Here is a 15,731-nt window from a genome sequence, read left to right as displayed (position 1 = left end):
AAGGAAGCTAATATAATTCTCATACTGAAACCAGCAAAACCCACAAACATCCAAAATCTACAATCTGCATTACAAACTTCGTGCTTCGGGAAACTTTTCGAGGAGGTGTCCAAACACGCCTGAGGTAGCATATCAAAGATTGACTGGTCTTTCAACACTCCGTGTTCGGCTTTTGATCACACATTTCTGCGCAAGGCGTCTTCCTACTCTTAAAAAAGGCACTCAACCCCCTGTATGGAGGCGAGGATAGGACAATGCTACCACAATTCTCGAGGAACTTGCGAAAACTGCATGTGGAGAATGAACATACAATTACAAAATCTTTCATATAGATCAGAACGGCGGCGATAGGTATAGGGTCAACGAGATTCGCACACATCACGGTAACCATTGCAACAAAGGAACTCCATAAGGCGCAATCCTCTCCCCAGTCCTCTTCAATATAGGTACGCAGAAATTGGCAGTAGCTCTCGGGGACTCACCTGGGGCTCACCTATTTGCGGACGACATCACGCTATGGGCAACCAGAGATTCATATGGGGAAAAACAGGACGAACTGCAGAATGTGATTGAGAAAGTGGAACACTTTTCTCGTGAGGCAGGCATGAAATGCACACCAGAAAAATCAACGTATACGAGTGAGAGCCAAACACTCGAGCAGGACTAAGCACACGGATATAAGCTTAATATTGTACGGACGGGGAGGTACAAAATCTCAGAATACTAGGAATGTGGATACAAGACAACGGCAACGTATCGCACACGCTACAACAGACAGACCGAGAACTTCAATTAGGTCCTGAGGTACTCTACCGCTCAAGGCGGTAGAGCAGCAGGCCGCTCCCACGTCGGGACGGGTAGGCTGAGCCTCACCTCAGCCTCGTGGGCCCTCTGGACGGCCCTGAGTCGACGTAGAAGGTCTGAGCTCCAGATCATGGAGCTCCATTCCTCTTCGGTCGTGCGTTGAGGACCCTGTAATGAGAGGCACTGCCAGAGCATGTGGTTTAACGCACAAGCGGCGCCACAATCTAGGCATGTTGGATCAAGGCCTTCGATGAAATGGCTGTGGGAATAAAGAATAGGGTATGAAGACCTGGTATGAAGCGTGTGAAGGGTGGATGACTGTGCTCTAGAGAGCTACTCATGAGCAAGGGGGAAGACCCTCCTGCCCAACTGATAATGTTTGATGATCTCATTAAAAGTGAGGAGAACGTCCCTAAAGACCGCTAGATTGGAGTCCGAAGGTCCCCCAGGCTGCCCAGCGCGGTGAGTGAGTTCGCGCGCTCGGACGTGGGCTATCTCGTTCAGGTTGGCCATGGAGGCTAGATGTGACCCTATGTGGTTTTCGGTTCACACACACTAGAAATATTAAAACAAACTACGACGAATGTGGCACAAATCATCCACAGAGTCACAAAACAACAAAGAGGCTTCAAAAAAGCAGAGACGGTCAGACTCGTGCAAGCATTTATTATAGGCACGATGACATATAGCCTCCCCTTCAGAAACTAAGTAAGGCCTAAACAACCGAAGTGATCTTCATCGCCAGGGCAGCGTATAAAGCTGCACTGGGGCTACCAAAAAATACGAGCGCCGAGAGGCTGGAGGCTCTTGGTATTTACAACACATATGAAGAACATGCCACGGTGGTGGTTGTGGCACAAAGAGAACGTTTGAATTCGACAGAACAAGGAAGGACCCTGCGGCAAAAGTGGGATTATCCCCTGAGAGCGGAGTACGCCGGGAAAGAAACAGATTTAGTACCCAGACAAACGAGAGGGAAAATTGTCGTTTCACCAATCGCAAAGAAGGGTGGTGTTCTGTGAGCACAGAACACCACCAAAGCAGAAGAAAAGCACGGTCAAAGGGCTTAGAAAATAAATATGAAAGAAATCGAGATATATACTGCACGGATGCACGTAGAGTGGCAACAGACACCTTCAGAAGTGGCCCTCATTTGGTCTACAGCAATAACAGCCTCCATTCAGACTCCTTTGACCTGCACTGCAGAGGCAGCATCCATAGCATTGACCCTTTGAGATGCAGAGGCAAAAGAACAATCTGAATTGGTCATGCTGGACTCCCAGACAGCATACCGTTTTTTCATGATGGGTACCCTCCCATACAAAATTCAGAGAATGCTAGGCACCACCCTGGAATTGCACCATACGATAGTGTCTGGCGCACTCTGAACTCAAGAACAGCCTGAACTGCTCGAGGAATAGGAATCCGAGCACAAGTCAGTCTTTTCGAGGAACCCCCCATCCACCCAAATAATATTCTCAAAAATCAAAGAAAAGAGAGACAAAAATATAGCCACCCACACCCCGACCTTACGGGAGAATAGGCCAGGGACTGGCAGCGTACACAGACTAACACATATCCACACCTCCAAATACTCGGTAAGATACATCCTGCACTCTGTGAAGCTACATATCCTTCATACGGGGAGTGGCCAGCTCTTGCCCACGTAACGTGGACGTGCAAACTAGGGCCTCCAAATTCCAATTCGGCCCTTACGCGGTAAGTGCCAAGTAACAGGCAGTGGGAGGTTTGGCTTGCTAACGAAGATCTAGAGAGCCAGAGAGCAGCTCCTCTTGATCAAGCCCAGCGAACTGCAGCGACCAGTGGAGCCCTGGAGCCACCCACACCCCAAAAACCACCAAGATAAATAAATTTTATATTTCTACTAGTTCTTGACACCATGTGTGGGTTTTCTACTTTTGAAGTGGCAAGGTTTTGCCTCTCTTCTTTGATGTACCTGAAAGTGGCCATCAGGCGGGTACAATTTTTATTATCATCAGTTCTGTTTTTCAGTTTGTTCGCTGCATATGTATGCTTGTTCTTTCACCAATAAACTTGTATTTATGACTCAGCGCAAGCATGTATACCTTCCTTAATTCTTGCCTCATTTAGTGTGGTTCTGTGTGCAATCAACTTTCACCAACTAGCCAAAGTTTCCCTGTTGCAGCATTGTCTCGTTACGTAAAAGCTGTTTTGTCAGTTTAAGCAAACCGTGCCACCTCAAGTCCAGCTGTAGCATGATTTTGCAGACAATGCTTGGTAGATGGCAGGCTAGAGCCAGTTACTCGGAATAAAACAGCGAGAAAAAAAGGGTGGGGACAGACAAGATGAAGCATTGGCTTCAAACAATTTGCTGTTGCCAACTGGTAGACTTATTTCTCATGACTCCATTGCTTTGTTACATGCCAGCCAATCACAATAAGCCTTCTCTCTCCTAGAGCACGTATACTTTTTTCTCTTGCAACTACACCATCTTTGCAGCCTGATTAGTTTTGACAACAAGGCTGTTAGGGGGACTTAACGATGGTGAAGGCAGACAGCATGTGGTGGCGTGCCAGGTATTGAATGTAAATTAAAGAACCAGCTTGCATTAGAATTCCTGCATTTGGTTTGAAACGCAATTCTGAAGAGTTATAGAATAAAAGTTACCTTGCATATGCCTCCCTCAAACAGACTTATCTGAGCATTAATCTTGGCTCATTTCTCAAGTCTTATTTAAACAGCTCTAGTTTGAAGAAGTCGAATAGTGCGGACGCTTTGACATCGGCTCCAGCTTTCATCTATGTTCTCGAATGGTACTCCCTGCGAAACCGGGCGAGTTATGCCTTAATCGACGTGCACGTCAAAAGGAATCTGCCGATACCGGATTTTCGTCGGTGGGAGGACTTTTCGCCGTTCTGCGAGTGTTTGAAACACGGCGAGGGTAGGCTTAGGCCTACTCCCGCGCATGTGGGACTTTGAATCCAGGATGCACGTTGTGGAAGGAGAAGAGATTACTCAAGAAGAGGCATGTGACGCAGGATGGAAGGTGGCGTACGGCCGCCGGCCCGGCAGGCGCAGGGAATAATATACTTCGGCTCAAGACGGTGGAAATGCAAGTGGCAGACAGAGGGACGGAGGCCGCATCGCCGCACCACACGACGCGTCACCGCTGCTTCGAGGCTGCCTCGGCTGCCGAGGGACACTTTTCGCATCATTGTCAGACCACGCGACGGCCTGAATGTAAACAAGGTCAGTAAAATACGCTTTGAGCGAGCCTTGGCCATGGCGACATCCTTGGCTCCGGCCGCAATCGAAGAAGACACGATGTGTCCCAATGGAGTTCAGAACATTTTTGTAGTGTGTACTCCTCACGAGAAAAACGCGGACGTGTACGCCCGAGTGCAGCAAATCAGGCTCGGTGAAGGCACGTTTGGGGTGGCGGCGTACCAGGCCCCACCCGAGAATACGTGTAGAGGTGTCATAAGAGGAGTCGATGTGCAAGTCGGCGAGGCTCAACTCAGAGCGGGAATTTTTAATCATCGGAATCCGGGCGCTTTGGAGGCCAGGCGGATCAAGAACACTACAGCGGTGGTGGTACTTTTCGAGGGAATGAGGGTGCCCAACTACGTGGCATGCGGCGCGAGCATATTTCGCTGCAAGCTCTACCGACGCCACACGGAAGTCTGCTACGGTTGCGGAGGGCTAGGACACCGGGCTGACGTGTGTCCCAACCCGGGAAGCAAGTGGTGTCGCACCTGCGGCAAACGATCGCCGGCGGAAGATCACCAGTGCAATCCTAAATGCACGTTGTGCGGTGGCCCGCACCCCACAGCGGCCAATAAGTCTAGGGACAAATTTAAAGTTCCATATATCGTCAGAAGAAGACGGCGGCAGCGGCGTCGACGCGCCGAGCAGCTGAACCGGGGAACCGACGTCATCACGGCGGGCGGCAGGAGCCGCTCGCGCACGCCAGCTGTGCAGGAGCGTAGCACCGAATGAAGCCGCTCTCGCACGCCAGCTGCGCGGAAGCGCGGTGCAATCAGGCAGCGCTCCAGATCAAGAGGGCGCTCGGTGTCCAGCGTGAGGATCCAGGAGAAGCCTACCTGGGCGGATCATGTCAAAGGGAAGACGAAGAAGGAGCTACAGAGACCCATGGAGGTAACGCGGTCGGCTTCGCCAGAGCATGGTAGTAGATCGCACGTGGACGCATTACTAAAGGAAGTTAAGGAGCTTAGAGAGGAGGTACGCCGACTCAAAGCCGCCAAGGTAAACCCAAAGTCCATTGAAATAGAGGCGAGCGACCAGACACCACAGGTAGTCGAACATATACTTCGCATAGGACTCACTAAAGCAAAGCGTATGGCCCCGCTTCCTAACGACGAGAGCGACTCGGAAACGTCTGAGGGAGAGGTCCAGCAAAGAAAGATGTTGGAGGAACTACTTACGATAAGCAGAGAAAATCAGGAAAGCGTAAAGCTTTTGGTCCAAAGAGTGACGGTACTATAAAAAAAGGCGGCGATTAAGGCCAAAGCCAAGGTCCGAGCGCAAAGCAAGGTAGTGAATCACTCCGAGGTTGCTCCGGCTGTGGAGCAAGGCATGTTAATGTAGCATCATGGCGGGCGATCACAAAGAGCTGGTAATATGGCAGTGGAACTGCGCTAGTTTTCAAAGGCGCAAGGCTCCGCTACATCAATTTTTGGCGACTGAGGTGGAAAAACCGCAGATTTTGTTATTACAGGAGACACTATGTGACGACCCTACCTTCTCTGGGTTCAACACTGTGTCGGTCAGGAACGAGGGAGGCAGAGGACTAGCGACGATGATAAAAAAATTCTAGCCTTTATTTAACATTCAATCCAATCTGGACGGGGTAAGATGGAGACCCTTTTCGTGGAGGTTATACCGCACGGGCGTCTTAAGCAGAGCGTCTTTGTACTTAATGTCTATAGCCCGCCGTCGGACCAGAGACAGACGTTTAACTCCCTGCTTAGGAAGGCGACGTCGATAGCCAAGCACTCTCCTCTGTAAGTTGCCGGGGACTTTAACGCCCCTCATTATGCATGGGGCTACGTCAGACGGACTGCAAAAGGAGAGAACCTGGCGAGGATCCTGGATGATCTCGCGTTTTCGGTAATCACGGACCCAGGGTTCCCCACTAGGCTAGGCCGGTCACATTGCGCGAGACACAACACCTGATTTAGCATGTGTAAGGAATGTAGGTAACGTAACGTGGGCCAATAAGCAGGAGAACCTGGGCAGTGACCACTTCATAGTAGCGGTAACATTAAGGGTGGACGCCCGACTGGCCATGATATTTCGAGTCACGGACTGGGAGGAGTTCAGGAAACTTGGGAAGGAGCGAACGAGCACATTTTCCTCGTTTGGCGAGGCTATCGACTCGCTCACGGAGGACGTGCAGAAAGCTACTAAGGTAGTACAAACGGAAGCGGAGGTCCCAAGAATTGACCCGCACCTAGCGCACCTGTTGGAGGCCAAATCCTTGATTCTGGTGAGGTGGAAAACACAACGGCTAAGCCGCAGGCTGAGGAAAAAGGTTGCGGAGCTTAATAGAGGGATCGAGAGATATTGCGTGGAGCTCAATAGGCTACAATGGGACGAGGTCTGCGCAGGAGTAGACAGGTCTATGCCCTCACGAGGAAAGTAGAACCTCCTCAAGCATCTCCTGGGTGAAGCGCAGACTAAGGGGAATCAAAGGCAAGCACTTAGTAAAGTCATACACAGGCACAAACAGGAGGGAGGTACTCAACAGTCGGTTTTGACTGTTGTCGCGAATAGATACATCCCCGTTGGGTTGACGCAAGAAGAGTGTTATCCGTAGATTGAGTGCGCGAGGGTGGAGGAGCTGGACGCGCCCTTCACAGAATCGGAGATCAGGGCGGTGCTCTACAATTTAAACAGCAGATCGGCACCGGGTCCGGATAAAGTTTCTAACAGGTTATTACGAAACCTGGACGATAAGGCAGTGGAACTACTAACTAAGGAGGTCAACAGGATATGGGAGACAGGACAGGTGCCTGACGGATGGAGGTCGGCTATAGTGACACTCATCCCTAAACCAGGAAAACCCCTTTATTTGGACAACATGCGGCCAATATTGCTAACCTCGTGCATAGGCAAGGTAGCTGAGCACGCGATCTTGAACAGGATTTCCGGGTACATAGAGCGCAGAGACCTCTTCCCACATAATATGGTTGGTTTTCGACCCGGCCTATCGACGCAGTAGGTTATGCTAATGCTAAGGAAGCAAATCTTTGATAGCGGCACCCGGGACGTGAGAGGAATTCTCGCCTTGGATCTCACTAAGGCGTTCAACACAGTGTTACATAGATACATTCTGCAGGTCACGGCCGGGATAGGCCTGGGAGTCAAATTCCAGGCCTTTGTCAGGTCCTTTCTCATGAATAGAACTGCTACTATTCAGGTGGGGTAGATTCGGTCGAGCGTGTACAGATTGGGGGCTCGGGGTACCCCTCGGAGATCAGTCATCGCCACTGCTCTTCAATATAGTCATGAAGGGTCTATCGACAGGCTGGGCGGCATCCAGGGCATAGGTCACGTACTTGACGCAGATGACATCACGATCTGGTGCCCAGGGGGTTCCCTAGCTGAAATGGAGCAAGCTCTACAAGCGGCCTAGGACGAGACGGAGGCTTACCTCGCGGACACGGGTCTCAAGCTGTCTACGAGTAAATCGGAGCTGTTACTTTACAGACCCGCAAAGCAAGGGGTTAGGGGTCTGACACCCCTCAACCAGCTATCCATGGTATTATACGCGAATAATGGGCAGAAAATTCCTAGAGTCGACTCAGTTAAGATCCTTGGCTTACTCAGACGCGAGGGGCTGTAATGCCAAAACAATTACCCACGTTACAGCCTAGACGGAGAATATGTTGCGGTTAATTGCTAGGGTGTCCATCCGAAAGAAGGCGTTAGGTGAAGACAACATCCTTCGGATGTACAACGCGTTTCTCATGAGTCATATTAACTATGTGGCGTCAGCTCTAGTATGAACAAAAACGGAAAAGACCAAATTAAATACCCTCATACGCAAGAGCATCAAGAAAGTGCTAGGCTTGCCTATTGCCACGAGCTCCGACCGGCTAGATCAACTCAGGATGCACAATAGCATAGACGAGATCATAGAGGCACAGGTCACTGCCCAGGTGGTTAGGCTATCGTCGACCGAAGCTGGCAGGCGAATTCTCGACGAGGTTGGCATGGCTCCTAGGATAATGGAGGTCCGGCGCATAACATTGACACGAGAAACGAGGGCGACCTATCTGGTGAGGTCCTTCCCACTAAACGTGCATCCACAGCACAACGAGGGCAGACGTAAAGCCCGTGCACGAGCCATATTGAAGAAAGAGATGACAGAGACTCCGCGGTCTTTGTCGATGCGGCGCAGGGCGGGAACAGGAGAGTGTTCGCGTTGTCGGTTGTAGACGGACAGGTGGTGCTTCGCTCCTTGGCCTCGGTCAGAGCGGCCACCGCGAGTATAGCAGAGCAAATTGCGGTTGCGCTGGCCTTGTGTGACCTAGAGCATTCCTACATTTACACCGACTCGAGAGACGCAGTCAGAGCTTTCGAATCGGGTAACTTCGCACGAGAAGCGGCCTCTATTCTAGAGAAAAGGGCTTGCTCCGGTTCTCATTTTATCACGTGGTTCCCCGCACACATGGGGACGAACGTTCTCGAGGGCTTCCCAAACCTCAACGAGCTTGCCCACGACCGTGCGCGAGAACTCACGCGCCGCGACGGTCTGGAGGCTCCGGGGGGGCAGGAAGGGACTCAGCAGAACGATCCACTCTTCACATTTAATGAAATTACTAAACATTACCAACTTGGTCGGAGAATTTATCCTCTGCCTCACCCGAAGCTCAGTAGAGGTCAGTCAGCTACTCTTAGAATGTTGCAGACGGGATCTTTCCCGTCGCGGGGATTCCTCAGTAGGATGTACCCAGATGTGGACCCTAGTTGTCCCGACTGCAGTGAAACGTTTTGCTCTATGGCTCACATGCTCTGGCGATGTCCCGCGTTGCCTAACGACTTCCTCCCCAGCGAAGCCGAATGGGGGGAGGCCATCAGAAGCACGGTACTCCAAAATCAAACCCAGGCTATCCAGAGGGCCCAGGAAAGGGCGGAGCATCACGGCGTTCTGTCCTCTACGTGGGTGCGGCTCTCCTACGTGGGTGCGGACCTCCTAACGGGAAGCCTTTGTAGCCCAAAGGCCTCCCGTTAGGAGGTCCTGACAGTAGCTCCTCAGGATTAAATAAAGTTCGCTGTCTGTCTGTCTGTCAGTCCGTCCGTCCGTCCGTCCTGTCTGTCTGTCTGTCTGTCTGTCTGTCTGTCTGTCTGTCTGTCTGTCTGTCTGTCTGTCTGTCTGTCTGTCTGTCTGTCTGTCTGTCTGTCTGTCTGTCTGTCTGTCTGTCTGTCTGTCTGTCTGTCTGTCTGTCTGTCTGTCTGTCTGTCTGTCTGTCTGTCTGTCTGTCTGTCTGTCTGTGTCTGACAGACATCATCAGCGAAGGCTTCGGCGTTCATGAGCCTGTAGGCAAACTCTCTTGGTGTTGATGTAGGGGCCTCAGCCCATTATTGCCAGCGCTCCCAGGGTCCTGCGAGAATGGTGTTCAGACCTCTGCTGCTGTTGTTCCGTAAGAAGCACCTCTTCACATTCAATTTGTCAGAAGGCACCACGTCTATTCATGAAATCATAGATAGCATTGAAGAAAGTATTGGTAAGGAAAAAGCGCAGGTTTCTGTGATCTTAAAGGCAAAACACCGGTATCTCTACAAAGCTAGAATATGCTGAAGCACAAGAAACGGATCAGGTACAGCGAAGGAATTGCACTAGATAGAGCAAAGCATAAGCAGTCAGCTAGATTTTAAACACTTGCAAGAGAAGGTCCCTATGACTTCCAGAGGGTGTGAGAACTGTTTTATAAGCTTAGATGTTCTTGATGTACAAGTTACTCAAATTAGCATACATCTGCAATTCTTTCTTTTTTTGCGCAAGGGTTGTGAAACCTTAAAGTATGGAGCTGTCCATTGTGCACTTTCAATTTATTTAGGCATGTATGTTTATTTAGCTTGCTCAATGCCAAGATCTCTTATCCTCCCAACAGCGCATTTAGGCATGCCTTATGTCACGGACTACAGTAACCCTCACAACAGTTTTCTGAGCTGTCTGCAATGCAGGCGTGATGGTGCCTACTCGCACATAGTCCCCCTCCCCCCTTCTTCTTAAGCAGAGAGGGATAAAGGTGAGCTTTGAGGAAGGAGCATGTCCTGGATTCTTGGCCGTTATCACCAAATAATTTTATTGCAAGAAGGGCACATTGATAAAGTATTATGTCCTTTTGTGATTCATTCAGTTCTATGCATCCACACTTGTCTGTGTGCGTCATACCCACGCGATTAAAGGGATGCTGAAACGATTTTGAAGGTTGTGTACAAATGTACTGAGTAGGTAGGGTAGGTCCTTCTCATCATCAAGAGACAAATTTAAGTTCTCTGCGTAAAGTTAATAATTTTTTATTGAGTTTTGAACATCTGCATTGTTAATGATCACAGCATCACCACTTCCTGTGTTTTCAGCTGCCTTTGCTCATTTTAATAGAATGGGTGAGGGATGCCCCTCAAGTGAGTAATCAGATTGCCTCCCCACACGACATCATCAGGAATGCTATAAACAAGCAGCCCCATTAAGTTTATATTTAATATCACACTTGCACATGCTAATTTTCTCACTTGTAAAACAAATAAAAGAATAAATATAGTAAAAATAAATAAAAATAAATAATTTAGACATGTAGATGTTTCTTGAGACCAATGGCACATTTCCGCCTGGGAATGCAACTCATCTGCTAAAGCTGCACCTGTCTGTAACTGTAGCAGATTTATTTTCCTCCTTCCCTCGCATGCAGGCGCAGGAAAATAAGTTTCTTTAAAAAGGTTGGCTCTATTATTGAGGTGTGAAGCAGCAGGTGAGGAGGATAAAGAATGCCACAAGGTTAATCATAGTGCAGTGGTGATAGCAGCTTATGGGTTGTAAAGGGGTCCTCAGATGAAAAATACATGTAATATCGTTTTTTTTTTTTTGTTAGCAGAAACATGAATGGTACCAGCACTGTGCTGTGCTCATCTTCATGTATTACAGACGCGTGCAGGGAGTAAGCTGCAGTGACTGCACGCTATGGGGAAACGTGATTGCATCCATGTAAACTTGTTGAGGCCGCCGTCACCACAGTAACAAGATGAAATGTGCGAGAGATGCGGGGGCACAAAGTTCAAATCAACCGCATGACATGCCTAAGGAGGCAGGACATGGCCATGGTCTCAAGGTACAAAACTGGTGGGAAAATGCCATGACTTGAGAGGAGAGCAAATCATTTTGTAGCCGTTTTCTTATATTAAACTGCCACAGAATGTTTGTGTGAAAGCACTCTAGGCGATATACTCCCTATGCATAGGCAACACTCTTAGATAGAACAAAAACATTTCAGGGACCCTTTAAGTTTGGCAAGCTCTGTCTCTTTGTATAGGGATATGCAGGGCCTGCTCAACTGTTACAAGCACGGTCATATATAGAGCTAGCCTTTCAATGCATAAGCCTCCAAAAAAAGAATATCGTTTTTAGTACATGAGAAACTGTACAATATGCATAGATCGGGACTGGAGTAAGTCTGATTTTGAGGCATCGGGAGGTCCGAGCGGCACAAAGATGCCATGGTTGGTGCCGTGCCAGGTGGCAGGAGAAAGTGAGGTGCAGAGCGGTGCCCAAGAGATGAGAAGAAAGGGTTCATATACAAATTTACATGAATCACAAGAACGGCTCCATGGCCCATTACATGTGTGAAAGTGTTTTCATGTCCGAGCCTCTCCTACAATACTCCAGCTCCGCTTTTTATCCAGTTCATTTCCCTCTTTCACTCGTCAAGGGTATTCACTGTTCTTCTCGGCCAATCACAATCGTTGAACCGTTTGCAAAATCCCGCCCATGATGTTGCACCATTCTGCCAGACTCTGCCTCCAAAACTGCGCAATCGCCCCCGCATACGAGGCAACTATATACGTGGCAATTTGGGAACCTCAAGTCGACGCAGTTCCCACGGAAGTCCTGAACGCTGGTCCCTTTCATCAATTAGTGGGCTCTCCACGGCGGTCAGAAGAAGGGTAATCCAAAGTGCAAAGAAGGTAATCCAAGTGCTACATTCTGTCAGTAGTGGTTTACCAAATCCCACTAGACTGCGGGAAATAGTACATTGGGCAAACTGGACGCCGTCTAAACGACAGGTTACGGGAGCACAAATACACGTGCCCGCTTCTGACAGCACCTAGCAACTTGGCTGCGCACTGCAAACAGTGCAAATGCTCTCCGTTATTAGAAAGCACCCTAGTGACTGGTGCATCAAAAACAAAAATGGAGCGAGAAAGATGGGAGGCACTTGCGATAGCAAAGAAAAAGAGATGTGCGTAAGCACTCCATCCATCATGCTTATCGAAGCTGAGGTCGAGTTTGCCAGGGCGAACGGGTGCAAGTGAGTGATGTATTTCCGGCCCAAGGTATCATCACTTGTCACCTTGTCATGTCTTTTTATATCCCCCCCGCGCCACATTTTGTACATAAGCGTATTCTTTAACAGTATTAAACAGTTGGTAGCTTGCACTACGTACGTCCACGTCTTCTCCCTTAGGTTCGTGAGTGTAACGCTAAGCGCAATATTTAAGCGAAAATTTTTAAAATATTGAATTGAAAAAATAACGATGAGGTAGCCGCTGCAAGTGCTTTGGTGCGCTTGTCCTCCTATTGCTAGGATGTGCAGAAGCGAAAACATGAATTAACAGCCGTGCATTTCAATGACGCTGACATGCAGTAAGCTTTTAGCGCAATAAAATTTTAAGTGAAAAGGTAGAGGCAACTCAAAAGAAACCTCAAATGATACGGGTAACAGAACACTTTGGTAATGACACTTTAAGGGGGATAGGGGCAGGATTTGGCATCGCAGGGTGAGGGGGGGCTCGGGCTCCGGGGCTCAAGCCCCCTCCAGTGATTGCTGGGGGGGGGGGGGGGGCGAGGGGGCTCGAGCCCCGGAGCCCCCTTGTAGTCGGCACCTATGGTATGAGCCATTGATTATGAGTTTTCGACATGCTGTTCTGCATGTTGCATGCATGATTAGAAAGAATTTAAGCACTGTTCGCTTCAGTGCTTAAACAAAGCAACACTCAAACACATACTGTGGGAGTGCAATGTAGTTATAGGAGGGATGGCAGTTACTCCGGAGACCCTGTCGTCGAGGTGGGCCGCCGCTCTGCGCAGCTCAGACCTCGGAATCCAGATGTGGGCAGTCCAGCAAGCCCGTGAAGCGGCGTTGAGGCAGGGCCTTGACGTTCCTCCGTGGGAGACCTGAGCCCGGGTCGCGTTAAACCTTGCCGGACGTACAAGAAAGTTGTATCCATCCATCCATGTTCGCTTCACTTTACTGAGTGCTTCTAGCCTCTGCCTTACGGGGCTATGAGCCATTGCACATTTTGCTTGCTTACGGGAGCGCTTACGGGGGGCATGAGCCATTGATAATGATAGTTTTTGTTTACGAAGAACAAAAATGCATGGAACTATCACCATATACAACTTCACTGCAAAACGTGCAAATGACAAACCAGACGGCTCCGGCGGGCCCATAGAGTTCCTGACTATTGGGGCGGAGAACTTACGGAGTCACCATCTGTCGGAAGTGCACCCCTTGCGTAGTATGAGGGATAACGCGGCGCGCTCCTCATAAGTTTGGCTGACGGTGCTGAATAAAAACACCACGCGGCAGCCCTCCTGGACATTTCTGTAAGCGCTCTCAAAACGAGGGAAGTTTTTTACTGTCAAAATAATACTCTTGGGCAAACTGAAAGCATAGAATCGTTTACAGATAACGTACGTTATCTCTTTACCGAATATGTACAGCGAACGCCACTGTGCGCGGTCGCCGCGATGGAGTCTCCCAAACCGGCTTCTTGAGTGAAAGGTAGGCAAATGCTGAGAGCAAACTATGTGAAATATGTTCTTATAGTTGGCTGTCTGTATAACCGAATGGAGCATAACAGAATGAAGCCTCAATGCAGCGATCGCACGGGTTCGCAGCGACTGACTGCGCGTTCACGCACAATGCTTTGCTTTCGCTGCGAGCGCGTTTTCGCACCGTGCCGTGAGCTTCACGCCGCAGAGTATGAGCATTTGACAGTACACAAGCAGCCATTGTTGCGTGGGCGCCATCAGAGCCGTTCAAAAATCATTTCGTTATAGAGACTTCGACGCCTGCAGCGACTGTGATGGGCGTCGCGACGATTCAATCTTTTTTTTTTCTTAATTCTTGGACGCTTCAAGATTATTTCTGAAGTTGCGTCGCATTGTATGTTTATCGGTCTTCTCAGCGTGTGATCTCCCGCTGCTTCTATTTCGTAATCCAGTACATTAACTCATAACACAAACATGACCATGTGCCATGCCTTGTTTTAATGTACTTCTTACCACTCCCTTTCCATTCCAGCGAACTTGCCAGAATCTAGAATCAACACGTTCACAGACCAAATAAAGCTACATGACATTAGCCGGGCAGCGGGCGCGGCGAGCGTCCCAGTGCGCGTTTTCGGCTACTCACCGAACATTGCAGTCCCGACGCCGTAGCAGAAATCCTCATCGCGTCTGTGCTTGCTGCATACCCGAGTTGTAGCCAATGGCTGTTTGCCGGTTCTAAGTTTCGCGAGCCAAGCTTCACGCAGCTTCTCGTCCTGCGGCTACGTGTGACACTAGGCTCCGTTGCGTACGTCCGGCACTGCGGCACCGAGCAATATCTCATGCTGCACGCCTCCAAAAGCAGCCACTACCTATTATACTGCTTTCAAATGCTGTCAAACAGATACCTAAGGCGGGAAAACCTCACCACTTCATCAGAACCGCAGCGCACGCGGGACTTTAAGCTTTCGTTTTCAGCTCGCTTCGGCGCTTCCGAAGCAGCCGGCGCGGCCACTGTGTCCACGTGATCCCTCATGCCACGTCACGCCGATGGTGGCGCCGTCTTTTCCAGTGGTGGAGCTCGCCCTCCATAGTGAGAAACTATGGACGGGTCTCTGCTTCCTTCTATGATGATTGATGATGATAGTGTGCTGTTGGTTTTGCTTTCAGTTTTGCTAGCTGCAAAGCGTTGACAGAAGGAGGGTCTTAACCACCTGTGCTGGGAGTGCCCCCTCTACATCCCACCTAGGCTTCGTGCCCTGGCCACCATAAAGCGAGGACCTTGGCCTTCTTCTCTCCGGACTTGGGCCTGCCCGGATACCACACCTCCGGACCATTCTGGCGAGCACTGCTGTTGTTCCTCCAGGACCCGGCGGCACCACCGGTTGGTGATCAGCTCCGCGACAGCCACAAGTCATTGCAGCCCCCACTTAGCTGCCCCCAAGACATTTGTAAATAAAACGGAGGCAGCCTCACCCTTCCCCTTTTGCAATAATACCCCTCCCTTTACACCACAGCGCACTTGGCACATTCTAATGTGGAATAAACGTGGTTTCATTAATCATTCACTCACTCTTATGCATGCTACGGCACAGGCTCTGTGCAATTTTTCGCTAAAAGGCCGTTTGGGCGCACAGGGCCACTTTCAACGTAGTTTGGTGCAATCGGCGCAGCTGTTCCATCACCTCTGGTTGCTGATGAAGGCTGTTCGAAAACGCTCCCATCTTCCCTTCCAGGCATTCTATTGCTCGGCGATAAAGTTGAAGACATGAGAGGGCTGGAGTTAGATGTGCTGATCTGACGACTGAGTTCCCGGCTCGGTTATACATAGTTGCTGTTATAGAGTATTCATTTGGCGATGCTCCTCAAGCTTCTGACACCATGTGTGATAGCGATATGAATCAGCGCTAGTTAACTGGTTTTGTTC

The 15,731-nt window shown here is 49.6% G+C and overlaps 1 protein-coding gene across 1 annotated transcript in view; it reads left to right on the top strand.

Annotated features, from left to right (window-relative positions):
- The window catches only part of LOC126536545 (2-Hydroxyacid oxidase 1-like), a 258,247-nt gene extending 242,875 nt beyond the window's left edge, over positions 1-15,372 (top strand). The window contains exon 7 of the mRNA XM_055072769.2: positions 14,975-15,372. Within this exon, the coding sequence (XP_054928744.1) occupies positions 14,975-14,983 (9 nt within the window). The 3' untranslated portion in view covers positions 14,984-15,372. The remainder of the gene's footprint in view (positions 1-14,974) is intronic.
- The last annotated feature ends 359 nt before the right edge of the window (positions 15,373-15,731 follow it).

This window comes from Dermacentor andersoni, chromosome 3 (assembly GCF_023375885.2).
Source record: "Dermacentor andersoni chromosome 3, qqDerAnde1_hic_scaffold, whole genome shotgun sequence".
Lineage (NCBI taxonomy): Eukaryota > Metazoa > Arthropoda > Arachnida > Ixodida > Ixodidae > Dermacentor > Dermacentor andersoni.
The sequence above is the reverse complement of the archived record's forward strand: the minus strand, read 5'-3'. Positions and strand labels throughout refer to the sequence as shown.